Source organism: Pygocentrus nattereri, chromosome 27 (genome assembly GCF_015220715.1).
Source record: "Pygocentrus nattereri isolate fPygNat1 chromosome 27, fPygNat1.pri, whole genome shotgun sequence".
In the NCBI taxonomy this organism is placed as follows: Eukaryota; Metazoa; Chordata; class Actinopteri; order Characiformes; family Serrasalmidae; genus Pygocentrus; species Pygocentrus nattereri.
This window is the reverse complement of record NC_051237.1, coordinates 7,010,243-7,035,682: the sequence shown is the minus strand read 5'-3', so window position 1 is coordinate 7,035,682 and position 25,440 is coordinate 7,010,243. Positions and strand designations below refer to the sequence as shown.

The 25,440-nt window shown below is 39.4% G+C and overlaps 1 protein-coding gene across 1 annotated transcript in view; it reads right to left on the bottom strand.

Annotated features, from left to right (window-relative positions):
- The window catches only part of csmd2 (CUB and Sushi multiple domains 2), a 388,841-nt gene that overhangs the window by 139,294 nt on the left and 224,107 nt on the right, over positions 1 to 25,440 (bottom strand). Inside the window, exons 14-24 of the mRNA XM_017694219.2 lie at positions 23,238 to 23,564; positions 19,054 to 19,248; positions 15,176 to 15,314; positions 12,875 to 13,062; positions 10,823 to 11,011; positions 10,376 to 10,492; positions 9,586 to 9,801; positions 8,409 to 8,597; positions 7,422 to 7,591; positions 5,295 to 5,451; positions 4,142 to 4,333 (exon numbers count right to left, since the gene is read on the bottom strand). Of these exons, the coding sequence (XP_017549708.1) occupies positions 4,142 to 4,333; positions 5,295 to 5,451; positions 7,422 to 7,591; positions 8,409 to 8,597; positions 9,586 to 9,801; positions 10,376 to 10,492; positions 10,823 to 11,011; positions 12,875 to 13,062; positions 15,176 to 15,314; positions 19,054 to 19,248; positions 23,238 to 23,564 (2,079 nt within the window). The remainder of the gene's footprint in view (positions 1 to 4,141; positions 4,334 to 5,294; positions 5,452 to 7,421; positions 7,592 to 8,408; positions 8,598 to 9,585; positions 9,802 to 10,375; positions 10,493 to 10,822; positions 11,012 to 12,874; positions 13,063 to 15,175; positions 15,315 to 19,053; positions 19,249 to 23,237; positions 23,565 to 25,440) is intronic.

The window sequence follows — 25,440 nt, the reverse complement described above, 5'->3', positions numbered from 1 at the left end:
AGAACACTAACTCGCACAACACTGGAGAAATGTGTCATCCTTTTGTTTGAAATAGCTACATATATTGCTGCCCTTAGATGTAGTCATTTTGCTTAACATGTCTATATTTAAATACCTGGCTGCATAAACTAATACTGCAGAGCGACATCCATATATTTGAATAGCCATGCCCCCACACACTTCACTGTGAGAACCTGAATCGTCTGCTGTCAGCGAGTGAGCTTCATGTCCACAGAGCTACTTCTCAGCAAACATCAAAGCAGGTGACAAGGCAGATTTAAAAGTTTGGCACCCCATATGAAGAACTTGGGCGGTTGACATAAGTAAGCAGAAATCCTGCAGCACTTAACTTTAAAAATCTGCCTGTTCCATTTTTTATCACACATTGGGAATGCACTCTAAAGCCTGGGTCACCAAGCATGCGGACTTATATGATGGTCACCCTGTCACAGCGGAGCCTGTGGTAAAATTTTGATGACCGCTTGAGTCAGACTGTGAGATTTGAAGCTTTAAGCAGACAAAATCAACAATGTAGCTGTATTTTAAGCTTTGCCATGAAAAAGTAACAAGCTGCTAGATAGCACAGACGGACTGGCCATGCTGGGACTACTGGGAGAGTTCCTTGTGGGCTTCTCCTGCTTTCCACAAACCACAATCATACAGAGAGAAAGAGAAAGAGAAAGAGAAAGAGAGGGGGGGGGCAGAAAGAGAGAGGGGGGGGGAGAGAGTGAGCATTACAGTGAAAATAAGAAAAAATAGGGACACAGAGCAAAAGGGGAGAGAGGAACCATAAAAAGAGAGAGAGAGAGAGAGAGAGAGAGAGAGAGAGAGAGAGAGAGAGAGAGAGAGAGAGAGAGAGAGAGAGAGAGAGGGGGGGAGTGAGCATTACAGTGAAAATAAGAAAAAATAGGGACACAGAGCAAAAGGGGAGGGAGGAACCATAAAGACAGAGCGCGAGAGAGAGAGAGAGAGAGAGAGAGAAAGAGAGAGAGAGAGAGAGAGAGAGAGAGAGAGAGAGACTAGGTGAGAGAGTGGTTAACGTTATTGGTACATAAGAGCAGCACGTAAGCACATTTGCTAGCAGCCAAACTGCTAACCCTCATGGCTGAATAGAGAGTTGAAGAATTCAGACGACTGACCAGCTAATTTGTCCATCTTCAGGTATTTAGCTAACTAGAAAAAAAAACTTACTTTAGCTAGATAAGCAACAAAACGTCATTTCACGGCTAGTCTACCTCATTCATGAAGCAGCCCACGAACCAGCTAGCAAGATGTACACAGAAAGAGGGATCCAACCAAAAATTCCTCTCGAGCAACGCCAAAGAACCACTTTTGCTTCCTTTAACTGAATCATGCTACTTAACACTGACGTAACCATACTATAAACATGCCATAGCAGGTGTCACAACAGATTATGTTACAAATACCGCCAAGTTGCAGTGTTGCTTGCTGTCATGACGGGTAACAGTTACACTTAGCAAGAATCAAGATGTGAAGCTGTCGTGACATCAAACTAGGGCTGGGCGATAAAAAGGATAACGATAATTATCGCGATATAACTTTTACCATAAGAAAGGTTCGATAAATGTTCTATATAATACACCATTCTCACACTTCCATGTTCAACAAAAGCCCTGGTGGCGTTTTCTCCTGCAAGGAAAGCGATACTACTCTGCTGTTGCCAGGAGAGGGCGCACTTCTGAGTTTTTCGGCATGATTAGAGAAGGAGGCTGGCCACGAGTAATAAAGGGTCACCAAATATACTTTTGGAATGTCTGAAACGTGGAGTTATACATTCCCTGTTTGAGTGGAGCGACCAGCGAACCGCTCTCCTGTGACCAAGTGTGAGTGGCGAGATGAGTGGCGAGATAAGTGGCGGAGCTGTGCTGACCTACAGTGAACTCGCCTCTTTCCGTACATCCTAACAAGCTTCAGCAGCGTTAAATCACAGTCCTCACAACTACAGCGCCGTCAGAAAGTCATATTACAGTATTAGTGCATTCCCAAGCAATGAAAGTGAAAGAAAGAAGTGAGTTCATGTGAGCCTGATTAAAACGATAGTAAACTGAGGACGCTGTGAGGCACTGGAGAGTGGGAGAATGCTATCTTTCCAGGCTAGCTGTTTTTAGCAGCTGGCTAGCTTGAAGCAGCGCTCGGTCACTCGCACAACAGGGTGAACTGATGATACTGTAGATCAAACATAACACAAAGCACCGCTTTTAGTTTAAACGTACCTGAAAGGAGGACTCTGTTTGTCTGGTGTTACATATATTTCGGTTCAGCCCTGAAACTATAGAGAAATCCAGAAGTCTGCTAGCTGGTGTTTGAATACTGTGATATGCTCTGACATGGATGCGGCAGGACTGATGCCAGTAAGGCGATGTGATCCATCACTGACGTACTGAGCCAGCTGATATTTGCTGTTCGTATTAAGTTGACGTTGTTGAGAAACTAAACCGTTTAGCACTGGTTTTGGCCACTTGTTTAGGATTTGTGACGGGATAGTCGAACATTCGTCACCAGACAGATAAAAATAATCTGTTTTCTTTCTTAAATTATGACTATTACAAAAATTACGGGCCTGCTTTTCCAGCTGGTAAAACCAGCTCACCAGACGCTCTCTCCCACTCTCCCATGACAGATTTGTGAAATGCTCCACTGTTTGGTGAGTGTTTGTTGTGTTCCGACCACGAAGGACAGTTTAAAACGGCGATTAACCCACTCAGGAGCAAAAATCAGCCTTCCAACTTTAAAGAAATAATGATTTGACATTTATCGTGATATGTATTGATATCGAACTATATGAATTTTGTTTATCGTGGTAACATTTTTGGCCACAGCGCCCAGCTGTACATCAAATATGGATTCTGTCATGACAATGACCAGTAATGATAACATGACACTTTCAGGTTACTGAACATAATCCAGTCCCACAATATAAATCATGGCTTGGTTATTTCAATGTTATATATCACGGTTCCAGTAAAGTGTTACTAAGTATTTTTGAAGTTTGAAGACCCTCCACCTAAAATTCCACAAAAACAAAGGCTCCAAAGCATTTAAAGGTTTTTCCTAGACTTCTGTGTCCAAGCAAAAGGAAAGTTAAGCAGTTCTATTTTTAAGAGTGCGTCCATGCTGGTCAGTGTTGATCTGCACAACCGAGAGTGCATGTTTCTGGCTTCTGCCGCACTGTCGGTGAGCATGCAGGAGCAGTCAGTTTTCTATCCTACATCCTGTCACACCGTGTGATCAAAGGATAGCAAACATCACTCAGGACCTCTGGAGTTCTCCTCCAGGCAGGAATTTTGTCTGCCATGGCAGAATCACAGCGAGACTCGGACAGTCTGACCCAGTTCATGACCATTTCACTTCATATTTCCTCAAGACCTTCCATCGTTTCGTTCCATTTTACTCATCCTTCCAAGAAAGGCTTTCTCATCCCTGTTTCTGATTACTTCGCCCTGCATTAAGAATGAGTGCAGCTGAAAAAGGCAGCTAGCCATGCGTGCAGTTCTCTACAGCCTCTCCTGAAACCAACAGCATCAAAGCCTGCAATATCTACAGCTACATTTACATTACAACCTTAGTGCTTAATTCCAATTTTTCACTCAGATCCATTCCTTCTGTTTGTAAGTGATCCATACCCATCATCAATTTGAACAGACTTCTGTCCTAAAAGGAATTTTGTGTGCACAATTTGGAAAATTATTAAGGTCATGCGCAAGAAGAAACACAAAAGAAAAATATAATTTTCAAGAACATTTATCACTGCAGTATCGCTAAAACTGACGAATTTGGAGCAAAATCCTATACAAAATCCTACACTTCAAGAACTGACAGATTATTTGTCATCACTGACTAATGGCAAGAGTGATACAAGCACATGTAAATCTCAAAAACAAAAAAAAAAGACTATTCTAATCTGCCTGTCCTTTTTACAATCACCTGGCCACCTTCTGTATATGTATCTTCAAATCTAGGACCATGCATGTGTGGCTCAAATCTGATCTGAAAGAAACAAAAAAAAAATGTTCACACAGCTCTGCAGAAATCAAACCAGATCTAGGTCACACTTATCCAAAACACATATGTGCCACTTCAAACCCGCATAGCCAAAGGGTCACTGCTGTGCTTAACTTACCCACGCACTGTGGGAGAGGGCTGTTCCATGCCCTCCTCTCCCCTCTGAGACATGTCAGCACCTCTGTCCCCTTCAGAGTGTATCCCGGGTCACAGCTGTATGACACGGTGCTTCCTGCAAAGTGACCCTTATCCTCACGTTTATACCCAAACTGAGGCACACCTGGATCCTCACATTTCACCAGCTCAAAACCTGAATATCAAAGAGAGAGGGACAGAGAGAGAGAGACAAACAGACAGACAGACAGAAAAAGTAAAAGGAGAAAAACAAGGAAAAGTGAAAGAGATACAGAGCGAAGAGAAAGAGAAAATAGAAAGAAAAAACAAAAAGATAACAATAAACAATGAAGAGGAAAAAAGGAGATAGAAAGAGACAGACAGAAAAATCAAAAGGAGATAAAGCAAGAAAGAAAAAGAAACAGAGAGCAAAGACAGAAAAAAGAAAGAAAAGAGAAAGGAGGAAAAGAGCAAGAAAGATAAAAAGAAAAGAGAAAGAGAGAAAGGAAAAGTACAAAATGAAAGAGACGAGAAAGACAGTGAGAGATAGAGAGCAAAGAGAAAGAAAATAGAAAAGAAGTGCGAAAAACGAACAAAAAAGGAAGAGAGACAGAGAGAAACAGACAGCAAAAGAGGAGAAAGACAGAGAGAGAAATAGAGAGCAAAGAGAGAAAAAGAGTGAGAAAGAGAGAGAGACAGAGAGAGAGGTCAGTTAGGGTTCTACCTGAAACACGGGTTCCATGCTGCCTCACAGCAGTCATTATAGTAAGGCATTGTGTGGAGATTAAACTTGTTATAGGAACAGTGAAGAAAAAAAGAGAATTGAAAAAGAGCTGTTCACAACAAAGTCACACACACAGAGATCCACTCATGTGGAATATGTGTAGGGGGCTCTATTATTCATGCCCACCTGAGGTTGCTATGGAGAGAACTGGTAAGAGCTTGAACAGAGGTGTGCACCTACGGCCATGCATGCATCTTACATGATCCTCATGCTGTGATGGAAGCCGCACGCTTGTGTGTGTGTTTTAGTCCTTTTATGTCAAAAATGAAATGAGTTGAAAAGGCTGCACATAAAGCCCTGACCCTCATGTAATGTGGCATAATCTAACAGCTATGAAAGAACAGAACCTTGGAGTAGCACAGCTGCTACTCACTGGTGAAGTGAAGCTCAAAGCCTTTGCTGGTGTTCTCATTGTTACTGATAAACTCCATGAACATGGTGCTGGACGTGCTGTTCAGAGTCATCTCCATCAGCTCTGTACCAGTGAAGACGCCCAGCAAGCGGGCACGGTTACTGTTGCCATCGTACACCTGGAACACAAACACAGAGCTTATATCAGGGATGTCATGATCAGATTATAATGCCCTGATCCCAGTCTGAGGAATGTAATGTCAACATGAAGTGGAAATCATAGCACATTTTACTGTGACATACAGTACTGTGACTAAAGCCATCCGATACCTGGTTTGGCTAATCAGTACTTTATTATGTTAAATGGTGACAGAATTTAGTAGATACCTGGGCAGCTGTGGACACTGACGAGAAATCTGGAACCAAACTTTGTTCTTCTAACCAGCTCTCAAAATATCAACAACTTTTCAACAACAAATCTGTACCGTGTTAATAGCTATTTGCCTTTATTCTGATATTATATAGTTTTTATACAGAAACACTGTTATTGCTGATATAAATATTTTAATTATATCTCCAAGTTGGCCTGGGAGCGGCTTGGGGTCCCCGGGAATGAGCTGGAGGAAGTTGCGGGGGACAGGATCGTCTGGGATTCTCTGCTCTCTCAACTGTTACCGCGACCCTATTTGGACTAGCGGTTAAAAATGATGATGATGACGATGTTGATAAATGTTTTAAACTATTTGTTTATGTGCCTAAGACTTTGCTTCTTTTCCAAGTACATCAGTCTTAGCAAGCATGGTGGGATGGATAGGGGTCGTGGGAGAAACTGAAATATATTATTGTTTAAAATAATTTTAATAAATAGTGCACAATGATACAACCAGCAATGAGAAGATTATGGCAAAATGAAAAACTATTTTGGTTTTAAGCAACAAGCTGAATCATGAATGTCAGGTTTATTTTAATATTAAGTATCTGCCCAGACTCTGTAGTACCAGACTCTGTACCAGTCTGCTATTTGTATTTTTGTAAATAAGCCTCAGACAGCAGTAGAAATGTAAAGAACACTGAGTCTCATTCACCAACATTCTTAAGAAAAAAATCTTTTTAAAACCCTGCAGTTTTCATGAAGATTCTGAAACCGGTGCTTTCTTATTTGGGATTTGTTCTTAGGTAAGAACAGAATCTGCACACACTCAAGAGCACAAAAGTGCAAGCAGTTCTATGATATGAACCTAGCATAGACCTTTCTCAAGAACAAATTTAAGAAAAAACTTAAGATGTTGGTGAATGAGGCCCATTACCGTTAGTAAAACCAGTGCAACTAAGGTAAAACATGACAGGCTGTAGCCACTTATTTATTTTGCGCATAGTGTGAAACCCTAAACCCAAACCTGAGACTGCTTTTTTATAATGACCATTCTATTGTGTCTTAAATACACTACTATCACATTTCAAATTCATCTAATATGCATAACAGGGAAGTTTCTAAACATTTGGGGACAACATCTTACTTAGGGATCACCACCGACCTCAATCATATTATTTTGCACGAAAGATTGAAACAGAATTGACAGAATTGAAAAAAAAAATCTAATCAGGGAAAAAAACTTTAATCAGTGCTAAACATTAACTATAAACCATGCATATTTAACATGTTTAATCTACTTAAATGGCTATAGAAAGAAAATAAATGAATAATAAGCAAAACAAAATATAGGGAAAAAGCCATCACCAAAGACTCCTTAATGCATTAAGCAGTTACTGCTTAGTTTGAAAGTGCAGGTGCTCTTACTGTTAAGCACGTAATATCTTTTCACTCACATTTCACAAATGGCTGTTTTCTTAGCTTCATTCTGCAGATGTTTAACACACTAATCTCTGAGAATATGTTACAGCTGTAGATAATATCTATGTGTGTCACCTCTACAACAGTGTTGTAAATAGAGCACGATGAGGAAAAATAACAAAGGATCATGATTATTATAGCCAGTGCCAGTTTATTAAAACACACCTGAATTGGCTCTGACAATATTCTGACATGTCTAAACCATGTATGTTTATTCAATATCTTTTAGGTCCATACATTGGTACAAATTCCATACAACAAATTTACAGAACCCCCCTCATAAAATATACATCATACCATCAGCATGTCATCCTCCTCCAGGCGGAAGTCTCTAGCCCTGAGCTGGATGCCCTTGCCAGGCTGTGTCTGGATGGAGTAGATGCACTCGTGATTGTTGCCATAGTAACCGGGATAGTTTGGTGAGAGGAGGACTCCTTGTTTCCCCGTCACAGAGGAGCCGCACTCAGCTGGACAGAAGAGAGGTCAAATGATACATGACCTCTACCTCGGATGTGACCCCCCACTAACACATCCAAACACTCATGCAGCAGACTCATGCTGGGAGAGACGGGGACTTATTAAACATGGCTAGAGCTGTGCACTATTCTTTTTTTTTTTTTAATATTTACATAAACAAGTACATCAACAAATTTGCCCTTATCTCCCTGACTAGTACCAAACAGGATATTCTGATTAACATATGCCATTTGCTATTTTTCACTTTTGTTCCCTAACCTAAATAATCCCTTGCCAACCCCTTGCGTACAAGGCAGAAGAACTGACTAAATTCTTACTTATTAGGAAATCACTTGACCTAGTTTCACAAGAAATATAAACAAATAAACAGAAACCGGCAGCCAAATGTTGCCAAGGAAAAATATATAAAATGTAATTACTTGCTTCAACTGAAATGTCAAAATCACAACATAAACCAATTACTTTCTAAGTTTAGCACTGCCAGCTATTCTGCCACTGAATAATTAGGGGAAATCTGGCCTCCGAGATATTTCACTGTTTTATTGATACAGATTATGTTATTTGCCACAAATGGAAGTTGGCTTTCTTTTCCACTGTATTTTGGAAAGGTGGGTTCAACAGTTTTCCAGGAGTTTTACATCATGCTGGCTTAGTATAAACCTCCAGATGATTAGTCTGCGCATGCGCGTGTATAAATGGCGCACCTGATTTCCCCTGCATTCTAATCAGTAAACAGTGCTGTGGGGGAGGGAAAGTGTACAATATAAATAGCGAACAAAGCAAAATAAAAAGCATGTGACCACCTACCAACACACCTTGGGAGAGGGGAACTCCAGACCCGCCGCCGCCCCCCTAAACACACCACCCTCGCTGGCCCCTCCAACCGGTATCCAGGGAAGCAGGAGAAGATGAGCGCGTCCCCCACCCCGAACTGCAGCCCTTTACGGGTGCTGAAAGGAGGCACACCAGGGTCCTCACACGGCTCTAGATCATACTCTAAACAGAGGCAGAAGAGAATGGGCACCATCTGAAACCACTGTTTTGTCACGTTGGGATGCACATCTGGATATTTTTAAAACAAAGCAGCGCAGTGGGTTCCAGCTCTGCTCCTGGTGGGCTGAAATACAACAGTGTTTGATGATTTGTCTGCTCAAACACTCTTTCCTCAAAAAATGATAATGAACTGATAATTAAAACTGATAGTTAACGATTCACTGATATTAACAGATCATTAAAACTAATAATCAACTGGTAAGTTTAATCAGTTGCATCTGAGAAGAAAAATCACAGACAAAAGTCTTAATCAGAGTATTTTGACCTACAAGATCTGGGGTATCACAAGAGCAAAGAACAAGAAAAATTGTGAAGAATTTTTAACATGGCAGGATTAACATTCCCTTGCCGGTTCATAATAAAAGAGTATGATGTAGTATGTAAACACTAAAACTGTACCATTCTTACCAGTCTATACAAAACGAAGCTGCAAAATCAGCCCTCTTTGAATTCACTGGTTTTGTGATGTCACGAAAATCACAGCAGTCCCAGCTCCACACGTTCAGACTGTAAGGAGTGTTTCAGCACAAACAAGATTTTTTTTTGTGCCGGATTTACCCAAATGGCTCATTTTCATTCAGAGTCCCTGGGCAGGTTGATGTTAATATTAAAATTATCCATTTTGGTACATTTGGTATATAAAGGCACACAAAAGATCTTCAAAAGTCCTCATATGCACTTTTATGTGAATTTTTAAAGGCTCTTTGGGAGGAATAACAATACAAAAAGAATTGCTTTATCCCCTAAGTGATTTTGGAAGATTTCATTTAAACTTATTCATTCATCCCACTGCTACAATCACTGCCCTTAATAACAGTTTTTTCTTGTTGTTTTTCTTTCTAAACTGTGTGGGACTGAGTCTCTTCGGCACTGAGGCTGGATAACACTGTTAGTTAGGCTGCTGAAATGAGCTTTATTAGGATCTCCGTACCTGAGAAGGTGATGTTGAAACCTTCATAAGAGACAGAGAAGTCAGAGAGGAATCTGATCTGAGCGGTGTAGTTCCCAAACAGACCAGCACTGAGAGGAGGGGGCAGAGTAGAGCCGGTCAGCCTCCACAGTGGCTGAGAGAAACTACCATTCTCTGTCACCAGCAGATAGTCATGAGGACTTTCCAGATGAAACGTGTGGAAGGTGAACTGGACACCTGGCAGATGAAAAAGGCAAAGGAACCAGTTAGAAAGGATATATTTATTTAGTACTTATTATTCTGAATGTTCTTAATACAACACCTTGTATTTTTCTGACTTAACAACTTATTTCACTCAGTTGTTTTATTTACATGTTCATATTATGAATATCAAAACCTTGTAACTAATTAAAATTTTTTTGTAAAGTTTTTGATTTACATTTATATATTTTACTATTTGATTCCTTCTTGGCCTTAAAATCTTATTACTTTAATTAACATGAAAAATTAAGCATAAATTCACCTTCTTTTGAAAAGTTGCCATTTACAAGGTTTTGTTATGACAGTGACAACATATTACATTACCATATGTTTACATCTGTACTACTGCCAGTGCAGATGAATGACAGTGGACCTGTTTATTCCTTGATTTCCAGCCTTAAGTGGCCGATGTAGTTAATAAACAAACTATTCTGAATATCCATGTCTGCGCTGTATGCGTCCTCTGCTAACTTCACACATCACAGCAACTTAAAACACCTTTTTCTTCCAGGATAATAAGTGCGAACTGCAAAAAGTTAAGCCCATTTACCTTTGCCATGTGAGGTCTCAATCATCCAGGTGCAGTTGAGGTTGTGGGGGTAGAAGTCCGGAAAGCCAGGCGACAGAATGGTGCCAGAGTTTCCCTGAATAAACCCACCGCAGAGAGCTGGAGAAAGGGGAGTATTTGTTAAAACATAGCACCTCCCACTGTTTTCACAAAGCACTTAAACTGAGTTTACAAAGGTGCCCTTCTGAAGGACATAAACATATGGAGGCAAATTATTCCTATCATTACCCAAAGGGAAAAATCAATAATGGCCCTAAGTATAAAAGCATTTATGGTGGAATAAGAGCAGAGGGTGGAAAGGGTAGCGCCAATCCGTAAAAGACCCTTCCCAGTCTGGAAGCAATGACGCCGATAGGATAAATGACCTGTCTCTAATTTGTCCTTTTTCTCCAAGAGTAGCTATTTTATATAGGCAGAGCTGGGCCATACCATCGCAGCTGGGGAGGGGCCGATTCCACTGGAAGTTCGGTTCGCATTCCAAAGGCTCAGGGTCACTCAGTGTGTATCCCGCTTCACAACTAAACGTCACTAGCGCCCCCACGTAAAAGTCATTGCCGTGTCGTTGGCCATTGACTGGGATCCCAGGGTCAACACAGTGGTCTGACTGCAGCTGCAAGGCTTTAGAAGAGATTTCAAAAACAACATTATTCATTATTAGTGCTATAAACAAGCAACTATTACTGTCTGCTGTTAGTGAATAAATTAAGTAGGAAAAAGCAAAGCTTGTCTCACATCAAACTGCATAGTGTTAAAATACAATGTGAACTGTGCTCATAGATACATTACCAAAGAAAAGTTGGAGATACCTTGACAGCAACATATTCTGCGTAATGATTGATTTTCACTTATGCTTTTCAATTAAATGAGATAAAAAGCTCTTTTAGGTAACATAAAACATCTATTTGCTAATACTTGGGGTATATTTTGCAGCACTCAGCTTCATGATCCTTAATGTGCGCTTACTGAATATCTTTTGCTCTAAAAGAGGTTAAATACCTGAAAGGTTTACTGGGGCTGAGTGCCAACAGTGCCAGGGGATAAAGTGTGTTGGGTATGTCATTATTCCGAGTGTAGTACTTATGTATGTTTTTCTTTCAGTTTTGCAGTTTGTGCAAAGGCAATGGATCTAAACAGCCTTCTAATGAAAAGTGCCTTCACTATGTTAAGTTATTGCAAGTCAACAAAAAAAGCTTGTTTATTAAAACAATAGACTGATAATGTTAACGCATCCATGTGTTACATTATTAAGGCCACTAGTTTTTAAAGTGCTAATAAGGAAAGGCTCATACAGCAGTTTACAAGCTTTGAATACTTGAAAACTGAGTACTTGAAAAAACAATATCTGAAGGAGTTGTAATTGTCTGTCTGATGGAACAGATACACTGCCATTTTCATTTCTTTTCAGTCCACACTGGCTGCACCATACACAAGCTCTTCTGACCTTTTTGTGTCCAGTGTAAACTCCAAAGAGATTACACAACATCATATACTCTTGTATTTTATAGTGTACTAAACTCTATATAACATATTTTATATATTTATTTTATATATCTTAAAAATAATAAGTTACTAGTATGCTATTAAAATGTGCTTCTGTGCTGTACTAATGTGTGATGGCTAATCTTCTATCATACCAACAGTGTAAAAAAATCCTGTGCTTGTGATTTTGTCAAAATAAAATGATCTCTTGATTAATCATGACTAACATTGCAAAATAAAGTGTTTAATAGCATACATTTATTTTAATCATTTGAAAGCCATATTAAAAACACACTTTTGACAGGTACTGTATACTATAGCAGACCTCGGTTCTGCAAGATAAAGAATGTGTGGTCCCAATCGACAAATGCAAAACCCTTTTTCTTGTATCTTTCTAGTGCCACTGCTCTCATATAAGTACAAATAACATCTACAGCACTTTCTGCTTGTACTGCTGCTGCTTTCAATAACTTCACCCAAGCTGGGATTTATGGAGTGACAAAGAGAAAAGGTTATTTCCACAAGAGTCACACCTATAAAAACACCAGTCAACATTTAAACGGCAAATAACAATGCAGCTTTAGTGTATGCGGCGTGCGTATATTCCCAGGTTGCATTTGCATGTGTGTGCAGGCGTGAGCGCCTGCAGATCAGTAGAATTAAAACAATCACTATCCTATTATTTCATAATTATAACCCCTGACTGAAATCATTGCATAGTAACACTACAGCATGTGGTGATCCCTTAATATTTCCTTTCATTTAGCCCTTGATAGTGAGCACTAAGAAATTCTCAACTTTAATTAGCAGCCTCTGATAACACAATGATTCATATCATGGAGGAGATAATATCACACTTGATCTAAGTATCATTCATTGAACAGAAATTATTTAGATGAAATAAACAGCAAAAGAACTCCTGCTTCGTGGCATAAAAGAAAAAGGACTAAGAAGAAAAAATGCCTGCCACATATAATCATGTGGCTGAACAGAAGTTCATACTTTCATATCTGATGCGGAAGCCAATGTCCGAATGGCTCTTGTCAGTGGAGAAGAGCAGGTACAGGAAGCTGGAGGTGCTGATGAGGAACTGGGGCACTTGGGTACCTTGGTAACTACCAATCAGAGGTGAGGAGGGATAGCGCCCGTCCCGCACCTCCAGAACATCGTAATTCACCTCTGTTCGGAACCTGTGGATGAACACATAAGCATAGAAGAGTGCAACAACCACCAAGTAGGAGGCAAAAGGCTTTTTTGAGGGGGTGTAGGGACCATGGACAGCTCCATCATAAGAGGCGGACTCGGTGCAGCTGCTCTACCTTATTTACAGCTACAGTAGAGGGGGAAACATCACTCAAGCTGTGAGCCAGACACGCTCAGACACGGAGCAGACTGTGTGTCCTGCAGCAGTGTGCTGAAGCCTGCTGCTCGCCACGTTCCGGCGCAGGCGGAGCACAGAAGTTTCAGCTCCGGGCCTGAGCAGCCCGCTTTCTGATGAATAAGTAATCGAGAGAGGCACATGCACACAAGCTGATACACAGTACTGTGTAAAAGTCTAAGGCCACCTGAGAAAATTAGAATTAAAGCTGTTTATCTGGGCAGTAAATGATTATTTGTTTGGCAAATCTTTAATACAATAAATGAAAATCTGAATCTGTCAGTGTTTACAACTGTTTACACATCTCTGCTTGATGTACGCTTGTTTACCATCCAAAACAAAATTTGGCTAATCAATACTTCAGTACACTTTATGATGTTACAAGTTAAATTTGATTATACTATGTTATTCTTCATTAATGTAAATAATGCGTGCTGGTGATGGAATTCAGCCCTGTCTGACCTGATATGTTGGTGATACATGTGTATCATACTGTGTACTATTATGTGATACATAATTGTAGTTCAGACAATGCTGGTCATAGTAAAACGTATCAGCTTGTGGAACTGGATCATGTTTTCCATCGCTATATAAAAGTAGCATGATCCTGCTTTTACTGGTGGACACATAGTGGTAGCTTCTGAGTGAGTGTGTGCACAAATTCAAAATCAAAACGATTGCAAAATTCACACAAGTCATGCCTCATTTAGGTTACTGTCAAACATTCAGCTCAGGTTTCCAGGTAGCATCCGCAACACTTGGAATAACAGACTAAAATGTAGAGTGGCACAAAGAAAAAGACAGAGAATAACATTACACAGAAACAGAACTTTCACAAATTTACTATTATTAAAAAATAACCTGGAAGATCCAACCAGGGAAATCTGGGATGTTAAAGTTGAAGATTTTCATGATTAATAAGAAGGAGGTTTAGGTTTGAGCAACAGAAGTTATCCCTTCGGATGAGCTAACACAGCAGTTAATGCCAAAGCTAACACTGGAGCTGATCAGTGCAGTGTTATATACTGAGGAGGACTCGTCATCTTTCAGCAAACTTTAATGAATTATTTATGGTTAGATACCATTTAAACCCCTTAAATGACTGGTAGTCCCTAAATTTTACTAAACACTTCCATAACCTATGAATGGCACAGCTTGTTTGCACTGCAGTCAATGTAGTTATTGAATAATAAGCCTTAGTATAAAAACAATGCAGGGATATTAATGGGCTTAAATCAGTGTTAGCAAATACTGCAATCTAGTTAAAGAATAACTTTGAACAAACATGCGTAATGGCTGTTGACAGTTTTGATACTGATCTGTGAGCGTGGCCCTCTACACAGCTCAATCTGAAACTTTTTCAACATTGAATAGACCTTTTCACCATCTCAGCCTAATAATGTGTATGTCTTTACTATCTCTACCACTTTCACTGCAGGTTTGAGGAGTTTTGTTAGATTGTTTTATTATGAGAGATACTTTAACCATTTTTTAGAAATGAATCACGAAGGTCAAACCTTTTTTGAAAAGCAAAAGAAAAAAAATTTCTCAAGAATACACATACAATCTTTGACTTTTGCACAGTATTGCTTGCTTGTGTGGGTGTAGTAGCCTAGGGTTGCCATTCATTCCTCTCCGCAGCATGGTTAAATAGAGGTCTGAGAGTGTGGCACACTCCACTGGGAGTTTACACCAGTTACGGTGTGATGAGATCAGTTCATATAAATATATCAATCCTCTACAGTCGACTTGGAGGATCCTGTTATGTATGCAAGCCGTGTCTGCAGCATATATAATAGGACAATATCATTTAAAAGAAAACATAGGACATTTCTAAGATTATTTAACATTAATAAATTGTCATATTGTTGAATAAGTCACTCTTTCAGTCTGAAGCTACACTAGAAAGCTTTAAAGGAGCTCACTTGTCAAAGATGATCTTGATGGGGTATCCAGGTGGAGCCTCGATGATCCACTCACAGTTGAGGGCTTCTTTATAGAGCTCAGGCCACCCTGGGGACAGGATGATGCCACTAGGGGCTTTCAGGTCTCCACCACATGGAGCTGAGGAATGAACAATGGCTCAGCAATGACAAATTCCAGACCAAACTGTTACTTCACATATTAACCTTCAGTAATCTCTAGGAAATACTACAGTAACTTTTCCAGTTCCCTACAGAATTTGCATGTAAAATATGGCAGATAAGAGACACCATTTTAATGTGATTGACATTACCTAGCATAACCTCTCAGACAGCTTTTGTCTGCCTCACTGAGCCAGATCCCCACAGACTGGCTCCTTAGGGTCTTCACTGAGAATGATCTTTTAAAACAATCCAGACTGTTTATACATATATATGCAGTCCCAAAAACTGCATCAACTCTGTTCCATAAATTTAATTCAGTGTTAATCTCATGTTCATTTGCAGCTTTAGTTGTTTTTCAACAGCAGGTTCAATGCAGCAAGCCTTAAGAGTTAGAAAATAACTTTGGAAAGGTGTAATTACTAAGTGATCAAACCAACAAGTGTTTTGTCATTGGGTGTGGTGTTGTGTTTGAGCATGTGTGAGAATCTACATGCATGAAAATGTACTGTCAGAATTACATTCAGATAGATTACCTTAATAAAATTGCAGATGTTCAATTACTCAAACCCTTCAAAATACAATGGTAAATGCTGTCTCTCCAAGCCACATTCGACAACCAAAACTGACAGTGCCTCCCTCTGCTGTTCAGCATTTGGGGAAAAACCAACTACTGGACTCCAAACCTAAACAGAGCATCACGGCTCCTTCAGTTCAGGTCTTAACATGAGTTTCGGCTTTGAATTTAGCCTTGAGTGACCAAAGCTAGTAAAGTGCTACTTTGGTTCATCTTTAATGCAAATTATCATTTTTGATATAGCGACTTCGAATAGAATAAGAAACAGGCAAAAGACCTCTGAAGTTGTGCATTGTTCTGTAGTCTGCCTCATGCCCATATTGCCAACTAGTCAAAGCTGACAAAAATGAACAGAAGTTTGAAAAACAGCCAAAATCTGACACTATGGTAGACAAAAAAACAATCAAAATCTAATGTTTTTTTAATCTTACGTACATTTTTCTACCAAATTTCACTGGATCTTCTGAGTTATGAGGTCATTAAGGTGTCTAAACATGAACATTGCTATATCCATGGTTCTGCATATAGAGACGGCACTGCATACAAGTAGGTGTACTATTAAACATTAGCTCTGTTATATAATAACATCCGCTACTCCTAATGTACTTTACGACTGCCAAAGTAACTTATCTATTCTGAAAACCTTGCTGGTTTGCATGGGGTATTTTATTGGTTGCCAGCCTTATTATGTCAGTTCCGTAACCAGCAGTGTTGGCTCACATGAGGCAAAATTCATATTTGATCTCTTTAACAACAATTCAAAAGAACAATGGGTATTGGGTTAGGAACCTTTTTTGAAACACAGCATGACAGCATTGACTTTCAAAAATCTCATTAATTTTTACCACAGAAAAAATCTGCTTCAATTTGGAGTTTCTAACATGGGCATGAATTTGACTTGAGAATTATGACAAAACTTTAGTGGTCAATTGGTAGTTAAAAAAAATAAATAGGTGGATGCTGAGGTGCTTAGAGCGCAGCGGTCACCAACTTTCTGCAGAGTCAATCACAACAGACCTCCAAACTTCATGTGACCTTCTGATTAGCTCAAGAGCAGTGTAGAGAGCTTCACGGAATGGGTTTCCATGGCTGAGCAGCTGCATCCAAGCCTTACATCACCAAGCGCAATGCAAAGCATCGAACGCAGTGGTGTAAAGCACTAACACTGGACTCTAGAGCAGTGGAGACGTGTTTTCTGGAGTGATGAATCACGCTTCTCCGTCTGGCAATGGAAGAGCATGGGTTTGGTAGTTGTGCCAACTGTAAAGTTTGGGGAGGGGGGATTATGGTGTGGGGTTGTTTTTCAGGAGTTGGGCTCAGCCCCTTAGTTCCAGTGAAAGGAACTCTTAATGCTTCAGCAGACCAAGAAATTTTGTTCAATTAAATGCTCCCAACCTTTCCCAACTCAGACTCCTGAGCTCAACCCGACAGAACACCTTTGGGTTTGATTTAGAGTGGAGACTGCGAGCCAGGCCTTCTCGCCCAACATCAGTGTCTGACCTCACAAATGCACTTCTGGAAGAAAGGTCAAAAATTCCCATAAACACACTCTTAAACTTTGTGGAAAGCCTTTCCAGAAGAGTTGAAGCTGTTATAGCTGTAAAGGGTGGGCTGACATCATATTAAACCCTATGTATTAAGAATGGGATGTCACTCAAGTTTGTATGTGTATGAAGGCAAATGAGCAATATATATATACACACAAACGTAAATGCATGTGGTAAAATATTATCAGGTTACAATCCAGATACAAATCACATTAAATGCGCAGGTGTAAACAGAGTCTCTCTGTCCTTGAGGTAGATGATATCATCAAATGATTGAGCACACTGAAGGATTTCTATGAATAACACAATACACAATAAATGGCATGAAATGATTTGTCATCTCCACACCGGTGGATTTTTTTGAATAAGGACACATGTGTTTTAGTAATGAGATACTTTGCATTGCATAAAACAAAAAAGCATTAAAAAAACAGGGGCAGGGTTTATTTATAAAAACTGCATTCCTCAAATATTTAATTAAAATTGTATAAAATGTGGTGAACTGGATATTATGTGCACTTTTATGCGCCTCACAGCTCACACCTCTGCAGCAGACAGAGAATCCTAAATAAAGTTTTCATGGCTAGATTTACACGGCATATATTTCATCCCCATATGCACATCCAGGAGACGCCATTTCTCAAGGGTTCCTGCTGCTCTGACATTTAGGTTGCAACCAAGAATCTTGTTTATGCGGGTGTATCTGAGTATACTTAATGAAAAAAAATGTAGGCAGTTCCATGAGGCTTCAGCGGTACGCTAAACATTGTATTCAGAGGGGAGATTGTGTGGTTCTTTATGTCTGCAGATGTACCACAAAATATTAGGGTATTACAATGTTACAGAGCTATATTAAAATTATTAATTGTAATTATTGTTTATGTACACTGTACTATCAACATTTGTTGCATGTAGAACTTATATGTTTATATATGTATATGTGCCAAATTTGCGTTTACCCAAAAAATGCTATATATAGAATATATATATATATATATATATATATATATATATATATATATATATATATATATACTTTTTTTGGTGTTCATGGACACTACTGTCTCACAATGCCACATGAAATGGAAAGGAATGAGTTACTTATAGCTGGACATGTTTGAAAACATGGATGTTACTGATTTACTAACTAGCTACCTAATGAGATTAAGCTGAAACTTAAATGCTAGATCCTCTGCTAGACACAATGATAAAAAATAAACTAATAAAATCACTGTGAACTGATGCAGTACCTTAATAATCTGCATGAAAGTGCCAATGGACTCCTTTTAAAATATTATCCCAATTCAATTTCATGATGTAAAGCTCAGGTCATGTAATCTACGATTGATTTTTAGCAAGATGATGAGCGGCACTAAGCAGATGATTTTGAACAGCAATGGAAGTAAACAACTGATGGCGAGTGCTGACACACCGCTGGCAGCACTGTGTATATTTTCACTGAAGACAACGGCATCAAATTTTTGGATGCTATGTGTCAGCTGCATCATACATCTGGTATGTGGTAGCTTTTAGATCAATACATAAATGATATCTTATAGCTTTAGTGTTCCTGTTTGATTTTAACAAATACTGACCTTCACAGCGTGGCACAGCATTGTCCCATACCACATTGCCATCTTTGAGAATGCAGGAGACGGTCTGAGAGCCATGGGTCTTCACAAAGCCTTCCTCACACAGGAAGGAGATGGAGCTGCCGAGTTGCAGGCTCTCCCCAAAGCGCTTTCCATTGACAGGCACGCCAGGGTCAGGGCACTCATTGTGCCGAAACGCTGGAAAAGAGAGCAGACCAAAACAGCTTAGCTGTAAATTGTAAATAATGCAAAGGCCAACTTTACGAAAAACAGATGCAAGTGTATATATATATATATATATATATATATATATATATATATATATATATATATATATATATATATCATTGGGGAACTCTCAGGGCCTTACAGGGCTTAAGACATAGTGTAATGACTTCTGGGAACCAAAAAAATGCATTGTGTGTATAGTTACTACAGTACTACCTTTTATTGTTGCTTGGTTTTGGTTGGAAACAAAAAGGCCCAAGCCTTTTGTGCGTTAAGCTATGCCAAAAGGGGTTTCTCTCAGTGTGTAACAGCATTTAGAGAAGCTTATAATGTTCATAGAAATTAACATTACCATGGAGATGTTTTTGTTTTTCTTGCTTTTTGACATTTACTATGGTCCAATCTGAAGACCTACGACTGATGTGAGTATAAATAAAAATCACAATGGATGTCTGGATGTTGCTTGTGGGCAGCTCAGACTGACTAACCACCTGTCTTTGCAAAATGTAATTTTGCCTGACAAATGAATACTAATGCATGAATAAATAGTACTCATAGTAGTATTTGTCCCAGCCCCAATGGCCAACAAAAACACCATCCCGCTATGCATTGTATTCCAAAATGATTCATAAAGATGACAGAGCAATCGTGTGACTCTATATAAAACCATGAAGAATGTGCTTGTAGTCAGGGTTGTATTTGCCTGCTTCTAGTGTAATAATCGACTCCTCAGCTTCTATTGTTCTGTTGCATAAAGTTCTAAGTATTATATTTAATAATCCAACAATAATGAGTGTACTGTATGAATTATTAGTAGTTTTAGAGCTACTAGGGGAGATGATTAGCACAGTAGTTTAAGACTCCATTATTAACATTGCTATCCTGAAGATTTAGAGGTTTGAATCTCAGGACTGCCAGCAGGAAAGTGTACAGAGCCCCAGGCCCACATATATGTGATCAAGCAGAATAGAACTTAACACCAGCTAAACGTCATGATCATGTATTTATCAAGGAGATTAACCTGCACATGCTCTAATGTAAGCTCTGAAACCCCCTCTCTCTCTTTTTGGCTATGCCTCTGCGAATTCTCCTTTTGGAGCACTTAAGCATGCACATTTCTTTATAATATCGATCCTGTATTGTACTCAGGTGCAGTTGGACCTGCTCAAAAGGTTATGATTTTGTAAAATTGCCAAATTGTTCACGGCTACGGCCTCTTAATGAATTAGATGAAAGAACTTCCTGCACGAATGGAAAACTTTTCTGCTTGTCATCTCTGTTCCACAAATAAACTAATTCATTTCACTTAGCATGCAGTATTGATTTATATGCGCCTAGAAGTTACTTGGTTGATTGGGAAACATTCGGAAATGCTCGCTGCATGTTGATGGGGCTTCAGAGAAGATAAATGATCACTTTCAGACAGAGCTGTTTTAAAAAAACTTTTATTGCTTATCACTTTCCATCTCCCTCTCTATCCTTCCTAGGCTTCCTTCTTCCTCTCACTCTCTCTCTCTCTCTGTCCATTCACACCAGAGGCTCGAAATGTGCTTTTGTGATGAATCCTCACTCTGATTCACAGCACCCAAACAGACTGTGTACCTCATCCATCAACATCACTCTATTTATTAAACTGCCAGCCAACCCTTCAATGGAGTTTGTCGTGCTCTTAATTAACATGAGCGATGGGACTCTCCCGCCCAATCCCAAAAATGGGGTACAAAGGGGAGTCATGTGACACAGGATTCGTTTTCAGCAGCTATAATTAACTGGTGCTTCATTTCATTAGATACTTATACAGAACATTATTCTGTAAATGTGATTATTCTGCAAATGTGAATCTAAAACTTTAGTTTCAGTGCTCCAGAAAGTAGATATCTGCCTACACTATTAAAAGGCCTCTCTTTCTTGTGTTTTATTTGATTTTTATCCCTGAGGTCCACTTACATTCAAATGTCATGAATTGTTCTTACATGATGATTTTCCAACCTCATATTATCCCTTAGAATTAAACAGGCTGTTTTTGTTCCTGTGCCTTAAAGATGAAGTAAGTAATGGTACATTTAGGCCCAAATCTGATCTTTTTCCTCAAATGTGACACAGATATGTCATCTGTGTGGCTGTGTGAACAGCAAAAAATGCATTGAATCTGACATTTTCAATTATGATTTGAGACGCTTTCACATGTAGTACTGAAATATGATCCATATCTGATCTGTCTCAGTCTGAACAGCCGGAATTCATGCGACTTTTACATCAGTCCAACTTGATATTCATCATAATTTCACACTGCTGAGACTCAAACATTTAGGCTGATGTTTCTGTACCAAAAAACTCGAAGAGACTCATCTGAAGCGCTCCGTGTTCAAAGAGGTTTCAAATGAAATGGCTGGAGGAGCCAGAGGCGGCATCGTCAAAGAACAGTTTAAAGTATTTGTGGACACAAAACAAAGAAGTGGCCAAATAACGCGCCATTTTTACGGTGAAGTCAAACACACTGTGGGTGATGAGCCCAGCTGTCCAGCACTGGAACTGAATGAAGATGATGCTGAAAGCTCCGGGAGCAACAGGCCTTCGCTGGCCGTCATGACGTTTACCTCTGGATGAGCCATGTGAAACATTGTTCTTTTGCGCATGCGGGTAGGTTTGGGAGTGTGATCTGTTCAGACTAATGTCGCATACAGGACACATTTAAAAGATAATATGAACAGCCAAACAAAAAAATCGGATTTGGTGAGAAAATCAGATTCGGACCACTTTTACCTGCTGTGTAAATGTAGCCTAAATGATCTCAGCTCTGATAGGCTGCCTTGTATTGCGTCTCAAAAAGCAGCCTAGGCTGAAAGACTCCTTATAACTTCAGCATGAATGGGTGGAGTTAAACCTCTGAAAGCTGAATAGGTGGAAATACGTGAATGTGCTGGTTTTCATCACAAATATTATATTTTAGTTTCCACATTTTGTGTTTCACAATGTTTACATGCTACATCAAATGTCTATTTCAAAAAAGGTAGGAAAACTGTGTTTTTCATGATATAGGCCTTTTAAAATGAAGGTGCCATAAAGAATTGTTTGAAGTGATGCCACAGAAGAACCACTTTTAAAGAGCCTACATCATACCAAAAAAGTTCTCCCTTTTAAAAATTTGTTTCATGCAGCATGTAAACATTATTAAAATTTCAAAATGCCTTTCACTCCACAAGTTGCAAAATTCACTGCTTTGTGTGACATCACAAAAAATGTCTAAACCTAGCCATCTATATTTACATTTATCCACTAGGTAAAAGTGAATAATGACTGATTTTGGTATATTACCCCACACAAACGTCATAGGTAAAAGTGCAGTCACGTGTCCTGTCCCTGCTGGGCTAAACTCAGTGTGGGAAATGAAAGCGAGAAGATTTCTGGATACGTAATGAGACTTTAAGATATGCTGAGTAGGATCAGAGAGTGCTGAAACCACAACGATGCGTCTTTGGGAAAAGAGGAAACATTCAGGCAGACAGTTTTTGATCTTAAAATAACAAACAAAAAAGTCTCAAATGCCTCCTAGCTCCGGCTGGATGAACACAATCTAAACTAAACTAAAAGGTTTTGAGGGGAAGATTTTAGAGGATGTCTTTTATCGTGCCTGGCTGAAAAAGCTGAAAACACAAAAGTACATTCTTTTCAAAAATGAGCACATGCATGAAACAAAAGAGGATAATATGTTTGCAACATGAATATGAATAAAGGAGACTGACAGAAAGAGCTGAGAGTTTTTGATAGTACCCTGAATCAGAATTTGGCCCATTATAATAAAGACCAAAGAAACAATTCATGCTGCTCACAATTATGCCAATTATACACAAAAGTTGTTCTTATTAAAGTTTACAATTGCAAAAACTTTCCAACAAACACAAGAAACAATGGCTTCTTCAGAGAAACTGCAGTAAAAACTAGAAAGGCAGAAAGCTTACTGGTGAAGGTGATGTTGAAGCCACGGTCCGTGTACGTGTGGTCTGTGAGAAACTCCAGCCGTGCCACATGCCCACTGGTGGTGATGGGTGAGGGCAGCACATCACCAGAAAAAGTGCCCAAAATGGGCGACTCAGCCTTGCCCCCGTCTTTGATGGACAGAAAGTCGAACTGTTTCTCCATGCTCAGGTCGTTGAAGGCCAGGTTGATGCGGCTCTCTGGCTTAGCGATGATCAGCCACACGCAATGCATGTTGTTGCCGTACTCCTGAGGGTAGTTGGGTGACAGCAAGACTCCAGATGGAGTGGTGAAGTTAAAGAAGCAGGAGACTGTGAAAAGAGCAGGAGAGGACATAAGAAAGGGCGCTCTAACAGTGCCTAGAAATATGCACTGACAAAAGGTGACTCAGACATTGCCTTAATTCATGATGCACAGCTTGGATGTTTGTTTCCAGAAACACGCATAACGTACACTTTCCATGAGGTGATGTTATGACAATTTTTGGAATAGTTGAAGCGTCATGTTCAGCATGACCTGCACCGCACTCAAGTAAGGAAGATCTTCACTTAAGAGGATGTCAAGTTCTGACTGCCTTTCCACAGGTAGATAAATAAGAATAATAAAAAAATACCTATAGCTGGAATGTTTTCTACAGTGTGCTGACAGCAAAACTGTCAGCTTGCTATAATATGCATTCCCCTTTATCTGACACCCTTCTAGGGCCTCATCAGACCTTGAATGCATACACCACATCATGTCAACTGCTGATTTTATCTCGCAATATGCCAATTTATTCCATCTTACATAACAGTCATTGTTTCTCTGCCTTGACTGTGAGTGTTGCTGGGGAAGAACTTTCTGAGCAAACATACATATCTGCAAGCTTGAAAGACAACAAAGAACTTTTGGAGACCTGCTTGACCTTCAGAAACGCTGAGCATCAATTAGAGTTCAACCCACTAAATGGTAAATGATAAGCATGAAAGACTATGGAAAGACATCTCGATCTCTGGGAGAGTTAGTGAAAGCCTATTGGCATGATTCAATGATCAATAGCTGAGCTCCATCTACTTCTCTTATTATTCTCATAACACAGGTTCCTGTTTGCTTGTTATTAGGATTACTTTCCTTTAAAGAAGTATGCACTCTGTTTAATAGGAACACTGGTTAAGAGTACTGAACAGGACCTTAGCAGCGGTCAGCAGAGCAAGAGCATCTCTCATTTGCATCTACATCACAAGAAACAGCTTACAATACTTATCTGAACCGATGTCTCCTTAAGAGCAAATGAAGTTGAAAGCTGGCAAGCATATTTTCTAATAATGCAGGAAATAACTGTTCTGACTGAATAACAAAAATGTGGGGCAGCCTCAATAGAAAATCAGAGGGGTCAAACGACTAACGGAGTCCAAAAAAAAATCATTCATTACTCATATTCATGGCAGATCTGAGTAATACTAATGGCCCACTACTGGTGCACTTGCTACCAGCCGGCCCTGCTGCTTACAAAGTGCCAACAGTTAAGATATAAAACCCCAAAAAATCTCCACTTCAGAAATCAATGAATATGTGGCATAATTGGAACGGTGCAAGTTTGTTAAAGGGCTCGCATCATGGAAAACCCAATATTCCTCAGGATTTTTGGAATAAAAGGCTTTAATGTACTATGTGAACGTTTTTAAAGTTTCCAAGTATAGCACTTATATTCCAATCCATACGGTCCGTTCATCCGCATGCAAAGGTTTGAATATCCCACAGTCAAATTACATGTTTTGTAGATTTTTGTTAAATAAGCTAACAAATCCTCTACAAGGAATAGTTTAACATATGAAAAATACACATGAAATATGAAATGTGCTCTAATTTTTATACATTCTCTGTAGAGGATTTATACTTATTTTAAATTCAAGAAAACATGCCATTTGACTGGGGATTCCAAAATTTTGTATAATACTGTAAATGGTAACTAAAATTCAAACAGCCCATTTACAATTATGGATTACAATTTACACTGGTTCTTGTGATGTATGTGTACATATGTTTTCTTGACATGTATGAATAAAAAACATCAAAAAGGCCTTAAAATTCATTCATCATCTAAATCACTTATCGTTATGGGATGCGGGAGTGCTGGAGCCTAATCCAGCGGTCTTTGGACAGAGGGCAGGAAACACCCAGGTCATCAATCCATCACGGGGCAGGCAC